We start from the raw sequence: 18,043 nt of genomic DNA, 5'->3' as shown, positions 1-18,043 counted from the left end.
AAGTCCATATTCATTGCATCAGTGATGCTATCTAGCCATCTCATCCTCTGCCGTCCCCTTCTCCTTTTGCCTTCAGTCTTTCCCAGCATCAGGGTCTTTTCCAGAGAGTTTTCTCTTCGCATTAGGTGGCCAAAATATTTGAGCTTCTGCTTCAGTACCTGTCCTTCCAATGAGCACTCAGGGTTGATTTCCTTTAGGATGGACTGATTTGACCTCCTTGCAGTCCAGGGGACTCGTAAGAGTCTCCTCCAGCACCACAGTTCGAAAGCATCAATACTTCGGCGCTCACCCTTCCTTATAGTCCAGCTCTCACAGCCATACGTTACTAAGTTACTTGGTTACTGAGGCATATAAGACACAAGGGGTTTACTGTGGTGACAGATGTTTTACGACTAAGTGTTTTTATAACTGAGATGTCCTTTGGCAAGGAGTTCTGTAGAAGTATTCAAAAAGGGAACTGTGGTGGAAAACCTACATGGTTTCACCACATTTGGTGACCACAGTGGTGGGATACCCTAGTGAAGGGCTGTTCTGATACATTTGGTAGTGGCATGGGATACCCTGGTAAAGGGTTGTTCCCACCTCAGGTAGCGTTGAAGGTGTGTCTTAGAGCTCTTAGAATCATAGGGTTGGAAGGGTCCTACAAGACCATCAAGTCCAACCCCCTGCTCAAGGCAGGAAGCCTGATTCCCAGGCAGTCACCCATCCAAGTACTAACCAGGACCAACCCTGCTTAGCTTACGAGATCAGACACATCCAGCCCAAATATCTGCAGCTGCAGGAAGCTGCAGCTGGTACAGAACGCGGCAGCTCGCCTGATTAAAGGCAGCCGCCAGCGAGATCACATCACTCCAGTGCTGAAGGAGTTGCACTGGTTACCAGTTGTTTTCCGGGCCAAATTCAAGGTGTTGGTTTTGACCTTTAAAACCCTATATGGTTCCCGCCCAGCCTATCTTAAGGAGCGTCTCCAGCAACACCAGACAGGCCGCTTAACAAGATCAGCCTCGGATGGCCTTCTCTCTGTCCCATCAGCCAGGACAGCTAGACTGGTGTGGACAAGGGAGAGGGCTTTTTCTGTGGTGGCCCCCATTCTGTGGAACTCCCTCCCTAGGGAACTCCGTCATGCCCCCTCTTTAATGAGCTTCCGTCGTGCATTAAAAACGTGGTTGTTCAGGCAGGCATTTGGGGTGGGTTAGGGTATTTAAAAAAAAAAAATGGTAGAATTTTATTGTTTTAAATTGTTTTATGGTATGTTGTACATCGCCCAGAGTGGCTGGGTGACCAGCCAGATGGGCGATTAATAAATTTAATAACAAATAAAAATAAAAAAATAAAATATAGTGTCAGGGAAGAGCAGCTGTAAACACCACCTTCAGAGAGAGGCAAACAGCACAGCACAATCCACTGGAAAGTTCTCCTATGCAAACTCCATTGTAATGAATGGGAAGCGGCACAAGAGCATGGCAGAGCTGCCTTTCAATGAGGCTTGCACAACAGAAGTTTTCATTGGATTATGACCAATATCTGTTAATGAGCAAGGAGCTGTTCCCAGTTGGATTTTCCATCTCAGGCTCCAGAATATCATGTTACAATATTTTTTCCTGCCTCTTATGTCCCAGAAGATGGTATTTGAAAACTGCTCATACTATTAATCCAGGGGCTGGGAACTTGTGGCCCTCCAGATGCTGTCAGATTCATAGCCAATGGTCAGGAATGATGGGAATTGTATTCCAACAATATCTGGAGGGCCACAAGACTTCCCACTCCTGTATTTTTAAACCCTCCTGGCTAACAGTGCACTGTCCCCACACCCAGGAGGTGAAGAAAAAATAACCTGAAAATAATGAGTTTCCATATCAGACGTATGCTTTTATTAAAAATTTGGCATTTTTGACAATAGCCCAGTAATTTTCAAGATATTCAGATGTCAATATAACAACTTGTTTGCAACCAGTATGGTCCCTAATATGCATATATCCTTATTAAGGATAATCAAAAACATTTCAGAGATGGGAATTTCTCCCCAGCTCAGTCCACCTGGATAGCCTGGACTCCTTGCTTGTGTAACCCCCATCTCACTCTGTCCCTTCTCTCCTCCATGCCCCCACAGTTGTTCCAGTCTTCCCCTTTTGCTCTGCCCTCCAAAAGCAGCAAAACATTTGACCTAGCGTGTCACCTGAACCCAAGGGGCTTCAATAACACAGTTCAACATAATGAACACTTCTGGTTCTCAACGGCATGTATTGGATAATTCTTCATAAGCAGGGAAAGAGCGATAGAAATAAATAAGAATCAGGGAGGGTTAGAGAAGTTTCAGTTTGGCGCAGTGTTTTAAAAATAACCATGCCTTCTACTCAAAAAGGTAAGAGATAGATGATTTTTATCTTGCCACTGATTTTAACCTTTTCTCTAGCAGGGCTCCTCTGCCTTTAAAAGTCTCTTGGGCGGCAAAATTTGACAGAGGGAGTAGCAGTTGATGGGCAAGTCTACCCCTTCTGTCTTTATGCCAGACAGACAGCCTTATAATGGTGCAAGTCCTGCAAAACAAATGTTGAACCTAGGTAGATTATTTTATTAGTTTTGGGGGCGGGGTTAGAAGGTATGATTATTTGAAAATACTACAATGAAAGGAAGCGTCTAACCTGCCAGCTTTCCTTTTTTACGTAGATTCATTAATTTCTGCTACTCTTGGCCCACCCAGGGAGTAGTCTAAGATCTGTAATCACAAACCAAAAGTCTTGCTTGAAAATCATTACAACTGTAGCTCCTTGCCTGGTGCTCAGAAATTTATACACACCGCGCTAGACCAGCCTTCCCCAATGTGGTGCCCTCCAAATGTCTTGGATCACATGGTCAGGGGATGATGGGAGTTGTAATCCAAAACATCTGGAGGGTGCCAGGTTAGGGAAGTCTGTGCTAGACTGTCACCTCCTTTGAGGGGGTGGCAGTAATTGTGGTGGCGGCAGCAGCAGCATAGATTCTCTTCAAGATTCAGCACTTCAGTCCAGCTCCCCACCAAAGAAAGAAAAAGGGTCGGAGTTCCTCCCCAGAGAACATGGCTGAGGAGAAAGAGTAGATCAAGTCATCTGTATCACCATCAAAAAATGCCACACGGTCCTCTTCATAGTTGAGGAACACCCGGATCTTCTTGGGCTCACATCTCCAAGTCAAAAGAGTCCGCTCAGGGGAAGTTAAAGCCCAGAAGGGACCAGAGGAGACTCCGCCATACCTCGTCTTCCCCACAGCCCAGATCCCTTCATTAGGATTAATGCCGATATATCCCTTCCTTCTGACAGACTCTTTTGCAACCCCTATAGCCCATGTTGCCCCTTCCTTTTCTTCCTCCTCCTCTTCCACCTCCACTTCCCACCAATGTCTTCCTGAGGTGAATCTTTCATAGCCCAGCACATAGAGCATACTGTCAAATCGCTCGGAGTTGTTGGGCACTGCCTGCTTTTTCCCTCCCCTTCGCACACACTTCCGATCCTCAGACAGAACAAGGAAGGGATGAGCCGTGTCCAGATCCAGAGTCACATTCACTGCAGGACAGAGACAGAAGGAATGTCTGAGGAGGCTGGATGGTGGATGTGGTCAGGGAAAGGATGTGACTTAGGTGCTGGAGAGAGAAGAAGTTGAGAGTCACCTGCATCTGATCAGGAGGCCCAGCAGAGACCAGGAAATTAGATGCAGATTTAGGTCTGGGAGAAATCAAGGCTCACGGAAGCACTTGGGGGCCCAGTTATAGGGCTATTATTTTAAAGTCTCACATTCTTAATGGAGCAGATGCTAAACAATCCTAAAAGCCATATATATTCCAACTCTCAATGTACAGGAGCACCATATTGATCAAATAGCAAAAGGTAGCCATGGTGGCTGTAAGCAAAATTCCAAAATCCATATTCGCTTAATACCATTATTAGGCCAAGTAAAAGATCACAAAAAATGTGCAAGCTTTTGAGATCTCCAGATCTTTTCATCAGGCAAGATGTCACAAAGGGCAGGCTGGGTTTGTGGGGGATGTATTAGTATGCATTTATACAATGCTTTTGAGGGTTCATTACATTTCACATATATTATTGCAAAATCCTTATATAAGCCCCCTTCATGAGTACACATTGTGATGGATGTATCACATGATTACCAGGGATCAGGGGCATGCTGCTGTCACTAACATCAGGCACACTGCTGGCCTTGCCCCTGGACATCATGCAAGTGAAGCAAATCCCCAGACACAGCACTATCTGCTTGCATGCAGGCAAGCAGGCATATGATCAGGGCCCTCACATAAGTGGGAGTTCCGATTGTGAGCAGCTGTTTATTCATAAGCATTTCACTTCAGACATCCACCTAAAGCAGGAGTGTCAAACCTCTTTCAGCCCAAGGGCCGAATTCCATTTCAGAGAAGTTCTTGGGGGCTGCAATCCAGTGGTGGGGCCAAAATACCAGCATATGTAGCATAAGGCTCTTACTGTCAGTAACTAAGCCTTAGGGAAAGCATTTTCAACCTTTCTGAATGGGAAAAAATGCAGAAGACAGTAAACCATCAAACAATTGGTGGTTGGAGGAAAGGAGGCCTGGCCATCTGGAGAACCCCAGAGGACCGACTGGGACTCCAGATGAGCTGGATTTGGCTCATAGGCCTGAGATTCTGCACTCCTAGCTCAAAGCAACCTGTTTAAATACTTCAGTGACGGGTGCCATTTATTTAAAAAAATCCCTTCTCCATTAGTTCCTTATAGAATCTATAATATAAACAGTTACCTTTGTTCAGTATTTGAATCAGTGATCCTGTTAAGCAGAGGAAAGTATGACAGATTTACAATCAGATCATAAATTTAGCAAATATGTCATTTCATACGAAAAATAAACCCACACTCACGCTATATTTTGGATTATAGTCTATAGTGAATGAATTAATAATTTGAGGGATGACGGATGTGGCCTTCCAGAGTTGGCAGAGAAGCCTCTCCTTGACCCTTTCAAAATGAACATTTGCCCTTCAACATGCCCATACTCATTCAGGGCCACAAAATGACCTTTGCTCTGTACTTCATCCAGAGATTTCAGTCGCCTTCATGCATGATAAGCATGAATTGGCTCTTACCCCTGAGGTTTCTTGGCTTCTCCTGTCCCCTCTGACCATGCATTTGGCTCTCCTTCAGACATCCACACCTATCCATGTAGATATCTATGCACTCAGGCTTCTCTAGGAGCTGGGGTCATGCTTGACCTGGGTTCCAGCAACTGTAGAAGCCTACATACATAGAGAACTGGACAGTATGCTGCTTCTGTTTATGCAGCCTAAGATTGCATTAGCCTTTTTAGCAGCTGCACTGCACTCCTGGCCTAAATCCTTTCCACATGTATGGCTACCCCGTCCTACATTTGTGCCTTTGATTCTTTGTACCCAGACAAGGCTTCGCTTGATTGTGGCCTTCCTCTAAGCAGGACACACTAAAGGAGTCTTCTATTGAAGTGTCACCCTAAAGCTGTTGTAATCCAGGCTTCAGCTTCTTCTATAGTTGCAGCCATGAGGGAGGCATGGCTGGTCAGCTGGACTCAATCAGTCCTGGAGTTGTGAACATGTGCACACAGCCAGAACATCTAGTATCTTCCCTGGCACACTTCCACTGCTTCTACAGTCCCAGAGCATGGCTCAAAGGCCATATGATGCAACTACCCACTGAATCTAAGCAGGCCTGGATCTGTTCAGTGCCTGGATGGGACACCACTGGGCCTTCCTTTGCAGAGGGGAGCCGAGACTTCAGACATCTCCAAGATAATTCCAGAGAAAGTTACTCTTTATCAAACTAACTTTTACCACAGCACCAACCTGGAAATGGAACACTCCCAGAAACTTTGTCTTTTCCCCTCCCTCAATTGGCCCGCAATACCTTCAAATTTCTCCATAATATTCTTTAGAAGTGAACATTTCTGAGAGAAATCTCCAACTCTCTCTTCTAGGTCTGGAGAAATTTCCAGCAGCTCCTGCTTCATTGGCTCCTTCTGATACCTGAAAGGATGATAATTCAGTTTACAGAATGGTTAAAGGGCACCCACCAAGTCCCTTTGCAAGCTAGTGGCCTGAAAGCATGGAGCTGGTGGGAGCCATCTAGTCCAACACTCAGGAAATCCAGAGCAACAGCATTCCTAACAGATTCCTAGCAGCATTCCTAGCAGTCCAGCCTCTGCTTGAAGACCTCCAACACGGGAGAGCCCATTACCACCCCTAGGTAAATGGTTTCATGGTTGAGGGAGCAATCCTATGGCTGCTAGTCAGCGGCTAGACGGCCATAGGATATGTGGTTTTTTGGGAACTGAGGTCGGTTCCCAGAGAACTGACCTTCCCCACCCTTCTGCGCTGCCTCACAGGCAGTGCAGAACAGCCCCATACTCCACACTCGGGTGAGGAGCGTGGAGCGGCAGAATCGGGGCATTTCAGGGGGCGTTCTGGGGCGGGAAAGCCAGAAATGCCAATATGACACATCCTATGTGTCATCTGGCTGCCTCCTCCCCCACTCTGCCTTCTGAAATCAGCTGTCTAGCCGCGAATTCAAGGCAGGAGAAGCGCAGAGGGAACAATCCCCTCCATGCTTCTCCTGCCCTGCACTGGATAGGCAGTCGCCTCTGAGTTCGGAGGCGGCCTCCTATCCCCATAGGATCGCGCCCTGAACTGCTCTTTCCAACAAGATATTTCTCCTAGTATTCAATCAAAATCTACCCTCTTGTAACTGAAGCCCATTACATCTTGTCCTGCGCTCTGGGGCAGAACAAGCCATTGCCATTTTCTATGTAATGGACATTCAGGTTTCTGAACAGTGCTATCATGCCCCCACTCTTGTCTTTTCTCCAATTTGCCTCCCTCCTTAAAATGTAGCACCTAGAACTAGATGTAGGACTACCAGTGAGGTCTAACTAGTGAGATCTGAGTAGTGCAGAATAAAATGGATCTATTACTTCGCATGACTTGGAAACTATGGTTCTATTAATGCAACTTAAAACAGCCTCCCTTTTTTTGCAGCTGCATCACGCTGCTGACTCACGTTCAGCTTGTGATCAACTGCAGTCCTGAGACTCTTTTAACATCTACTATTACTATGTATCCCCCATCCTACACATATACATTTGTGTTTTTGTCTAAATGCAAACTTTGCGTTGGTCTCTACATTTCATTTTTCGTTTCAGTCCAGTTTTACATTCTATCAAGGTTATTTCTAATTTTAGCCCAGTGTTCCGAGGCGTTAGCTATTCCTCCCAGTTTTGTGTCATCTGCAAATTTGATAAGGATTCCCTCCATTCCTTCATTTATTTCACTGATAATAGTGTTGAAGAGTGCCGGGCTCAGGACACAGCCACATGGCACCCAACTTGAAAGCTCCCTCCAGTTTGATCTTTTTCAGTACTGTGACATGTGTAACAGGAAGGAAGGGGAAAATAGAAAGGGGAGTGAGAAAGAGCCACATTACCTGCTCAAGGAACTTCTGGTGTCCTGAAAGAGAGAATGAGAGAAATGGCTCTCAGTTGCACAGACTGGGTTTCATTTGCTTTTTTCTTGTCTGTGGAAAACCAATGCCTTCTTCATTCAAAGGGAACTGATTGGTATCCTTGTTTTTAAGACTCACCTGCAAGAAGTCACTGGCTGGCACATGGCACTTCCCCTCCATCTCTGCGATCAGGTTACTGAGATGAGAAATCTCTTCAGAGAGTCTAGTGACTTTCTCTCCCCGCCTCTCTTCAATCTCTTTCTCCAGGTCTCCAAGCTGGGCCAGCCAGAAATGCTCTTTTTCTTCAAGAAGCTTGTGCATTCGTTCAAAAGTGGCTGTGGTCTTCTCCTTCTCCACTCCCAACTCTGTCTGAAGTGGGGGGGGGGGCAGAAAATTGGGAAGTGAAAGTCGTTACCATTGGGACATGTTCTTCAACATTAAAAAGGCGACTTGCTGAGCGGCTCCTCTGCCTCTTGAAACGGCAGCAACGTATGTTTATCGCAAGGGAGAAAAACACAACTCTTGGCCACCTCATTAGTAGCAGTGAGCCACCCCTCCATGAAAAGTATTTGAATTTGCCAAGTCCCCCCCAAATTTCACCACAACCCCCCCCCATTTTAGTGGGGTATAAATGGCCTCACTAAAGTGTGTGTGTATGTGCACATGGGGGAGATATTTGTTCCTGCTCTATTTCAAACACAGATATATGTGGCCCCAATTATCAAAGGTCTGGTATGCTGCCCAGTCAGGACTCAGCCCCCAAAATTTGAATTGTAACAACAAACACTTACCAACCACTTCTGGATCCTCTGTTCCTCAGCCATTTTCCAATGCATAAGCTTTTTTCTCTCTTCCTGTAGAGTTTTCAGTTGGGCCTGAACGTTTTCCTGCAGAAACAAAGAAGGTTTTTGCTCTGGGTCCTCTACCTCCCTGCCTCCTTTGCTGGCTTCACTCTTGCCATCCCTAGCCAACCCCTCCCTCAAAGACCACTCAGGTCACTGACCACTGCCCCCCTCAGTCCCCCAAGCTTACCCAGAGGCAGCATTTTTCTTTCTTTCCAGTTTTAGCTGGCTGGAAAGCAGCAGAACCCCACCCTTCACCCTCCCTCTAAAGAATGCTCAGGGCCTAAGTGGGGCCCAAAGGCATTCTGGGCATAGGGAAAGGAGGAGGGGCAGTGGCTTGAGAGTAGGACTGCTTTCCAGCTGCCCAAGATATTTATTTTTAAAAATTCAAATAAAAACATTAAAAAAAAAATCAGGCAGGGCAGTAGGCTTTGGCAGGCACCATGGATTGTGTCCAGGGATACAGCATTGCCGACTCCAGCTTTAAGGGACCACAGTTGCCAGTGGCTTCCAGTGCTGACTATTTATTTAAGAGATTTCTAGTCTGCTTTTCAAAATATTATTATTTTGATCTCATCCTTATATACCAGGGGTAAGCAGACTTCAGGCTTGCAGAATCTTGATATTTTATGACAACTCTGAGATCCACTAACCAGAGCTTGGTATAAAGGACATACACTTGGAATTGAAGAATTCTGAGCCCAGGAATTTGTTAGAAATTCCACACAAAAATCTCACGCTTTCTTCATTTCAGCAGTATAATCTGGGAAGGGGGATCAATTTGCTGCTGCTATTGGGCTATTGTTAAACAATGGGGAGCCTGAAAGGCTTGCTGATCTACTACAAATTACCCTTGCTGATCTACTACAAATTACAAATCAGGGGTAGGCAACTTATGGCCCTCCAGATGCTGTTGGACTGCAACTCCCATCAGCCCTAGCTAGCATAGCCAGTGGTGATGGATCATGGGAGCTGCAGTCCAACAACATCTGGAGGGCCACAAGTTGCTCACTCTTGCAGTAGATCCAGATTTACCTTCTGTCCACCCATTATACACAGCGGAAACTCTTCGAGGAGTCTTAGGTTGCAATCCCACTGACCTAGGAGTAAACTCCATTGAATTCAATGGATTTGCTTCTGAGTGGATATGCATAGGATTGCACTGTTAAGAGGAGTGAATCTAAACAAAAACCCTCTAAAAAGAAAGCAAAGTTTCTCCATTAGCAAAATCCCCCTTCATTATCATGGGAAGGCTTGAATGTGACAAGGAGACCAGGGGAAGAGGAGAAATCAGTGGTGCAGCTAGGGAATTTTAGACCCTGCAGGCACAATCCTATGTACCATTTAGATAGAAAGAAGGCCTACACTTCTCAGCCAGCCATGCTGCCTGGGGCATGTTCAAACATGCATAGGACTGCACCCTTAATGGTCTTATGCCACCCTCCCTTCACACAGCCATGCATATTACTTCAGTTGTAACACAACTTTTTCTCTTCCCCCACACTGCTGTTCCATGCTTTACAATTGCTTCTACATTCCTGACATGTTAGAACCAAAGAACCACCCCGCACCTGTTTGCCAAAGATGACACATGTTAAAAAGAAAAAACTCTGAGCACGTGCCATTTTGCATTTTAACTCATTTAAATCCTAGCTCCATCGTGACAACAGGAATAAAAAGGGAGTTTGCTTTTGCTGCCCTGATGCTAAGTACATTTATTTAGGAATAAGCACCATTTTGTTATAAGAACATAAGAAGAGCCATGCTGGATCAGACCAAGGGTCCATCTAGTCCCACATTCTGTTTACACAGTGGCCAACCAGCTGCCCATGGGTGCAACAGCACCCTCCCACCCATGCTCCCCAGCAGCTCGTGTACATAGGCATCCTCCCTCTGATACTGGAGGGAGCCTACATCCCTCAGGGCAAGTAGCCATTGATAGCCTTCTCTTCCAGGAATTTGTCTAACCCCCTTTTAAAGCCATCCAAATTGGTGGCCATCACTACGTCTTGTAGAAAAGGATATTTTTAAATAAAAATAAAATGAACATCTATATCCAAGTCCATGCCCAGCTGGCTGCCCTCTGACTCCAAAATAAGAAAGGATGCTGTACTGAGCAGCATCAACCCTGGCAGGCCTATGCCAGTCCAGGTGCTAATGCTGGGCCTGTTTGCCCCTGCTCCCCTCCTCTCCCACTCTCTGGGTGGTCAGTTGGGGGGGCCTTATGGGGTCCTGGACTTTGGCCCCAAGGTCCAGCCCAAGCTGCCCCACTGGGAGCAATGTGTCTCTATAGAAACACACATTGCAGTTCCTCCAATCTTTCATGGATTTTTATTGTTTCTGCTTTGTGGATTCCTTTTCCTTTTTTTTGGTATGCCATCTTGACAGGGTTCCACCCTTAAAGGCAGCTTAGAAATAAATAAAATAATAAATAAAACAGATAGATAAAAATCGCACTCAGGGTGTCCCCAGGCTGTGTAGCAAGCCTGATCTTTCATCCTTATATGGTCAGGCCTAGAGGGTGATGGAATGTTGGGAAGAGGCTTTTGTAGAGGAACCCCAAAGAAAGACCCAGGAGATTTCATGGATGAAATAGAAGACTGACACAAGGGGGGGGGATTTGCCCCCTTGCCATGTTCACCTAATCCTCTTGTCTGAAAATATCCCCATGGCTCCTTTTCCCTCCCTGCAGCATCACCCTGCCCTAGCTCTCCCCCTCCCCAAGCACGTGCGCACACACACACTCTCTCTCACTTTACCATTTCCTCCGCCATAAGAAACCATGCAGAGTCCTTCACTTCTGTACAAGTAACGCACTCATGATCCTATTAAGAATTTAGCCTGCTCCTATCTGCGGAGCCCCATTCCTAACTCCTGTTCAGGGGTCAGTCTCAAGCATGATGTAATCCTGGGAGACTGTGACAGAACCTTGAGGATCGATATTTTATTGGTGCATCCACCTAGCCACCTTACACTCTTGGGAGGTGAACTACCGAGAAACGAGGAGGTATGAACGTGCGGTCAGGGAACGCCCGTGGTTTGCAAAAGCAGCGGAAAAAAATCTTCCGAAATACCCGCCCCGCGAGTCCAACGAGGGCTAAGCAGGATCAGCCGGGGGGGGGGGGGGATGGAACAAGGTATCCTGAAAGAAGACACTGTTGCCTGGTACACTGCACAGGAGCGTCCCACACGGCACATTTCGCAGGAGATACATCCACCGTAGTGATTCCCTACCTTGTACTCTTGGGCAGCCTCCTGCATAGGAATCACCTGGTGTTCCCGGTGCTCCTTGGATCTGTCGCACACCACGCAGATGGGGGTATCGTCGTCTCTGCAGAAGAGCTTCAGGGGCTCCTGGTGCCTCTCACAAACCCCTCCCCCTCCTCCCGTCCCTTTTACCACCTGAAGACTGAACTTCTTGGCTATTTCCACGACGTTCGCCAGCTGCCGGTTTGGCCTGAAGTTCCTTGGCTGAATCCTCACTCTGCACTGCGGGCAAGAAGCGTCCCCTTTAGATTCCTCCCAGTACCGGGTGAGGCAGGCTCGGCAGAAATTGTGCCCGCACTCTAGAATCACCGGACCGCTGAAGTACTCCAGGCAGATGGGGCACGTCGTTTCCTCGCAGAACTCCTGGACGAGACTCTGCGCTGCCATGCCGGTCTCTCCCCGAAGAATGAGAGGAGCCTTGGTTTCGGTTTTGATTCGAAGGCTAGCGGTGCCAGGGCGTTTCCGTTCCTGGAACTGACTCGAGAGAGGGGGCGGGGCCTCAGCGAGCTCGAATCAAGAACGGGGCAAAAATAAGCTGCGGCGCGAGACTCCGAATTCTTTAAAAACGGGTTTAAATAGGACATAAAACCAAATTAACCCACTCCGGTCCCAAATTACTTAGGGAGCCAATATATGCTCTAGATCAACTCCTGCAAAATGCAGGCATTTATTATTGTTAATTAGCATAATGTCCGGGAAACAGCGGGAATGTGTACGGAGCGGTTGCCTCCTAAATATTTACTCAGGCCCGTCGCCAGAAATTTTTGAGCAGGGGATTGACGAAGGCGCTTGTCATAGTTGAGGGGAAAGTAGGCGAGGTGATACTTAAAATCCACAGGCACAATTGCTTTCGGCTGCGATCCTAAATGTATTTACCTGGGAGTAATCCCCACTAAATTCACTGGGACTTACTTCTGAGTAAATATATCTAGGATTGCCGTGTCAGGTTGTTTTTTAATAGTTTTATTAACCTGTAAAGGCGCACTGCTAACAACATATTATATGAATGATAACTGAGTGCTGAAGTCTTGCCTGGATCCAAAGAACCATGAGGCAAGTTACACACCACACAGGCCATATACATACATATTACACATACATGAATTAAGTGGCATCAGTTATGCCATTTAAAGGATATTTGTTCCATTTTGTCACTGAAGAACACCAGGGCACAGCAATAAGATTCAGTCAGTGAATCGAACGCACATAATTCTTACGCAAGACAATTAGAGGGCTCTCGACCAGATGCAGAGTGATTTTCCCTCACCACTTAGCCATTACAGCTTCCCCCTCCTCGCCCACTTACCAAATTAAGGGAATATCTCCCACACAGATCTCTGCACTTCTCTCTTTAGAGATCAAGCACTAACCTCATCTTTTGCAAACAAACCATAACCCGAGTACACATACATTCTGCAGCCTGCCTCCTTGTCCTTTCTCCAGAAACTGTTGATCAAAACAGATTCTTGACCACTTTTTCAAAAACACTCCCTAATCCCGTCTTCTTAGAGGGCAAACTAATTTGTTCCAAGATCTGATGAGGGATCTGTTTTCAATACTAGGCCTAAGCCCTAGAATTTGGGGAAGTGCCTCTGAACATGTACAAAGTGCCTTTATGTCACCACTGAATAACTGCACTCTCTGGGGCTCCTACATACTTAGAATTTACCAGCATGCTCCCTTATTAGAGCTGGGACCACAACCTCTTTCCCTTAACCAAAAAAATTCACTCCCACTTTCAACTCCCACATTCCATCATCCAAAATGGTGTCTAATTTAAGCAAAGTTGTATTTTTCATTTATTAAAATCAGGAATGCGGAACCTCTGTCACATAAAATCATACATTGGCCCCCTTTGGAGTGAAAAGTTTCCTGAAATTTGAAGAGAGGAAAGTTACCAAAAAGAACATGCAAAGTCACCAGAAGGGAAAGGCTGAAAAGTTAGAAAAACAAGTGTGTGTACATGTGAAGCTGACTGTAGAACATCAACAAGAGGCGGTTAATTAGCCGAGTTTAGAGAAAAAACTGGACAGAGAAACTTCCAAGATAAACCCAAAACATGAGGCAAGGGTTATATAATTCAGGAATGTTTCTAGCAGGTAGAAATGACAGTCCAGGCTTCTGAGAGAAAGATGATGTTCTTTAACATCAGAAAGGAATTTCCAAAGGAGAGAAGATGAGCCCAATTAATGTACAGCCAGGACATATAGCCAAAATAATGTTTTTCCACATTTGCAAAGCCTTGGGAAAAAGCGTATTTAAGATCCACCAAAATCTGTAGAACTCTGAGGGAAAGCTAAACACCAAAGAGAAGCAGCTGGCACACAGCACTCCTGCTTCTGAGTATACAACCTGGGTTGGCCACCAGGTTCTGTTGCTCCAGCATTGCTATTTGAGTGGATGTGGAAAGTGTGAATGGACTGAATTTAGCTGCATGTTATCAAAATAAAGATGCTCTAGAAATTGCATCTAAGTTTTGATTCTCAGTTTGAATCTCACCCCATGATCCCAGGAATTTGTACTCATGGGGCATCCTGGTCCAAGCCATGCCTCCCCTCCTTGTACCACCCCCATGAATGCAATAATTAGATTTGAAAAAAAAAAAAAAGCTGTCCATTTGCAGAAGTAGGCTAAAATCTATCTAAAATTATTTCTAAGCCACCTTTAGGGGCTTTTCTCAAGCCTAATTGCATTGCAGGTGGCCAGTTTAGGAGGGGACAGCTAAGGAGGGAAGAGTTAAGCCTCCCTCCTTTCCATCACCTAAAAATGGGTGATGGAACCTTAACGTTTTAATTTCTAGAAATGTGTGTGTGTAGCTGATTATGGAGAAGGGGAAAGAGTGGAGAGGGGAGAAAGATGTTTCAGCCAGGAATAACATGAATGGGGGGAGAAGCAGATTGTGTTTGGAATTGTGAGAATGTTGTGCCGGGGTTGGGAAAATAATGAGGAGGCTTAACAGAGCAAGGGAGCCCCAAAGCCAAGTATCTTTGTAGGTGGGTATATGGTGGTATAAGGAAAAATTATGAGAGAATAACTGGAGTATGTACCAATTAGAAGAAAAACAGACGTTAATGCAAAGGTTTACCTCTCAGTATCTGCTGATGTATAAAGTAATGGGAAGCTATGTTGAGCTTCTTTGTAAAAGAAGGGGAGACAGAGAGTTGTTTGCTCTTTGGGATCCTTCCTTGATGGAAAGACTCCATGGATTTGGGTTGCTCTTTTTACCCCTCCTTTTAGGATTTAGTAATTAAAATAGAAATAAAAGCAAGTTCTTACTCTGAGATTGGTTATCAGATTTTGGAAACTGGTTTTTCAGGTATCAGACCTTGTGAGAAGAAAGAAGACAATGGCTTTCTTTCTCCTTCATGATGTAAGGAAAGGGGGCATAGTGGATAGGTAATTTTTTTGCATAAATATCTCTGGCTATCACAGGTCTAGGTGGACAAGATAGCCGGTGGGATTTTGGTGACTGTCTTAAACAAAAGTGACAAAAGAGTCGTGTAGGCATGCCTGTTTACACAACATTGGAGCTTCAGGGTCTAATAACTTTAAACAGGTGTGGAATACTTATTTTTTCTAGCTTAAACGGGAAGGTTGGAAGTCAGCATAAAGTATTTCATGGTGGGGACTTCAGTGGTTGTCACCCTGAGGCTAGAACGGAAATTTGCAAGTGTTAATAAGGAGGAATTAAGGCCATTAGAACACAATGACTGGCCAGAAAGTTATTTGTAAGAGGACTTCAGCTACACCTGGGACATGCAGGGTCTGCATATCATAATGGAAATTGCGATTTTGCCCTCCTCCAAGACCAAAGCCAGTACCATTTCAGATACCATGTAACTATCTGAAATATAAGTCGCCTTGGGTTCCTTGCAAGAGGAAAAAAGGGAGATAGAAATATCATCATCATCATCAGGTCTTTCTTCCCCCAGACATTAGAATTTCAGGGTGCTTTGCAACAGCACACATTTGAAATGGGAAAAGCATGCATTTCTGTGCATATTTTTCAGAAGTGTGCACTTCCCCCACCCTTGACTAAAGTGTGAAAATCTGGTGTGTGTGTGTGTGTGTGTGTGTAATGTATATTTCAAAGGGCGTATTTAAAAACATATTTTTAAAACCGGCATTTTAAAAAAAAATAAAATACACATTTGGGAATTTGGAAACATTTCTTGAAAAAAACTGCTCTTGCTCATGTTCATGCTTGGGATTGCAAACTGGACATGTTTGCATGATTTGTGAACAGAAAACATTCCCATGCGTCCCTACTCTCCCCTAGAACAGAGCCTCCCAAACTGCAACTCCAGGCCATATAAGGTCTCCAGGAAAGGGGCAGAACAAATGGAATAGCACACCCTTGATGGAAGAGCAATCTCTTCTCCCCTTATTACAGACAAGGCTTCAGGATTGGAGCATATTTCCTGCCAAGGCTTTAGACTGGCCAATTTAGGATGGTTAAATTAAGATGGTGATTTGTGGGGTCAGGAAGTCATCTGCATGTATCCAGAATCCCCATGCTTTGCATGCTTGCATGTGGGTACCTCCTTTTAATTCAACCACAGCAGAGAACACCTAGATTATGAACTTTGATTACATTTGACTGCATTAGTTTGCAGATTACCATCAGGACATTTCTGCTCATGGCTTCTTCCAATCCTCTTCCCTAAATAGCCTCTCAGAACATATACTTTAGACAAGGTGCTAGGGAGCTTATGAGTAACACAGATGTGTGCAGAGGTGGTGCTACTTGAGGTGCACACAGGGCAGCACCTGCTACCCCCGCAGCCCCCCCATAAACCCCATCAGCAGATCCCCCATTACAGTAACCCATGCCTCAACTTTTCTTTCTTTTAGCACAGCACCATTACTGCCATGCCCCATCTTTCACATTTGCCTGGCACTGCCCAGCCAGGAGTTTCTTCACTTATTAACTGCACATGTGGGCTGAGAACACGTGCGCAGATCATGTAGGAAAAAATGGCCACTTTCCCAGCCAGCAGAACAAATTAGTTACTTCAATAAACTGCGCAAGTGCACTTGACATAAGAGGAAAGAATGGGCACTTTCTCAGAGGGCGAAATGATCCACCACTTCTTCAAGGAAACTAGCCACTGCTCCATTTCAGAAGCAGAGGAGGGGTCCACCTCCACAAGAGGTTTCCAGTGGGCGGCACTGGACATGGAGGAGTAGATGTCATGTAGACACCATGTGACCGCCTGTGTCCAATAGAAGCTGAATGCAAATTTGAAAAAAGAAGTCCGCATAAATTGGGTTGAACGCAAATTAGAAGTGGTGGAAGAGACAAAGGAGACAGAGGCTAAGAAGTGGGCTGCAGGAAGCCCAGGGGGCTGCCCTTTATCCTTCTGAGTGGCTGTGAGCTCACCAGGGGCTTGTGAGAGCTCCAACTGAATTGGGGGTGTGTGGCCTGAGTACTCCCAGCAGCTGAGTGGGCGGGAAGCTTCAGTCAGTTTCCCGCCTCCCAACTGAGCAGAGCAGAGCAGAGCAAGCTGCTCCAGCTGGTCCAGGGACTACAGAAGCAAGCAAGCTCCCAGAGAGCGAGCGGACAGGGGGAGCAAACAGGAGTTCGCCAGGGGAGTTTGGCAGGGGAGGTCAAGGGGGAGGCCCCTAACATTTTTTTCATTTTTTAACTAACTTTTTTCATTTATTTGTCTTGTAACACACACTTCCACACCAGTGGGGCTCTGCTTTTAACCTCTACTGAGTAGAGGAGCAGGCACAGGCTAGTCTAGAACCATCACAAAGCTAGACACAAAAAGGGAAAAGAGGCAATGGAAGGACAGGACTCTCCAGTGGTGGTGACCTGCAAGGTGTGTGCCATGTTTGTTTTCTTGCCTGGGAACAACATGGCCTACACCTGCAACAAGTGCAAGATGATCACGCTTCTGGAAGAAAAAGTAAGTGGACTGGAGCGGCGACTGTCGACCCTCCGGGGAATAAGAGAACACGAAGCATTCTTGGACAGAATGGGGGAACTACAGCAGCAAAGGGAAGACCAGAAGCTTGAAGAGCAACAGCAAGATGAGGCAGAAGTGGGAAATGCTGAGGTGAAGAAAAATGGAGTAGAGGCTACTCCGTGGAAAAGGGTTAGGAGAAGAAGAACTAGACAGTTAGGAGAAGAACTAGACGCCACTCTGCACCAGTGGAAGCAGTGGAGCTGTGGAACTGATTCCAGATACTTGCGGATGAGACTGGAGGACAGCCTGCAGAGGAAGAATCACAGGGGAACCTACATGAGAGTGAGCAAGAGGCTGAAGGTCAGTCAAACAGAGGCAATGAAACCCAGGCCTATAAAAACAAGAAAAGAAGAGTGGTAGTAATGGGAGACTCCTTGCTGCGTGGGATCAAGACCCAAGTATGTTGTGAAGACCCATGGACTCGCCAGGTATGTTGTCTCCCAGGAGGACAAATTAGAGACGTGACTAAAAGGTT

The 18,043-nt window shown here is 45.9% G+C and overlaps 1 protein-coding gene across 1 annotated transcript; it reads right to left on the bottom strand.

The window, feature by feature from the left end:
* Positions 1 to 1,848: 1,848 nt before the first annotated feature.
* LOC146355425 (zinc finger protein RFP-like) lies at positions 1,849 to 12,482 on the bottom strand. The gene is made up of 7 exons (XM_084830620.1): positions 11,561 to 12,482; positions 8,276 to 8,371; positions 7,623 to 7,853; positions 7,467 to 7,489; positions 5,895 to 6,013; positions 4,762 to 4,788; positions 1,849 to 3,539 (listed from the first exon to the last, which is right to left on the bottom strand). The coding sequence occupies exons 1-7, from the start codon at positions 11,978 to 11,980 to the stop codon at positions 2,992 to 2,994; spliced, it is 1,464 nt and encodes a 487-aa protein (XP_084686746.1). The 5' UTR covers positions 11,981 to 12,482; the 3' UTR covers positions 1,849 to 2,991.
* Positions 12,483 to 18,043: the final 5,561 nt, after the last annotated feature.

The sequence above is a fragment of the Heloderma suspectum genome, chromosome 2 (genome assembly GCF_057233095.1).
Source record: "Heloderma suspectum isolate Gila_16-S chromosome 2, 16-S_ref, whole genome shotgun sequence".
NCBI lineage: Eukaryota > Metazoa > Chordata > Lepidosauria > Squamata > Helodermatidae > Heloderma > Heloderma suspectum.
This window is presented reverse-complemented; position numbering and strand designations above follow the sequence as displayed.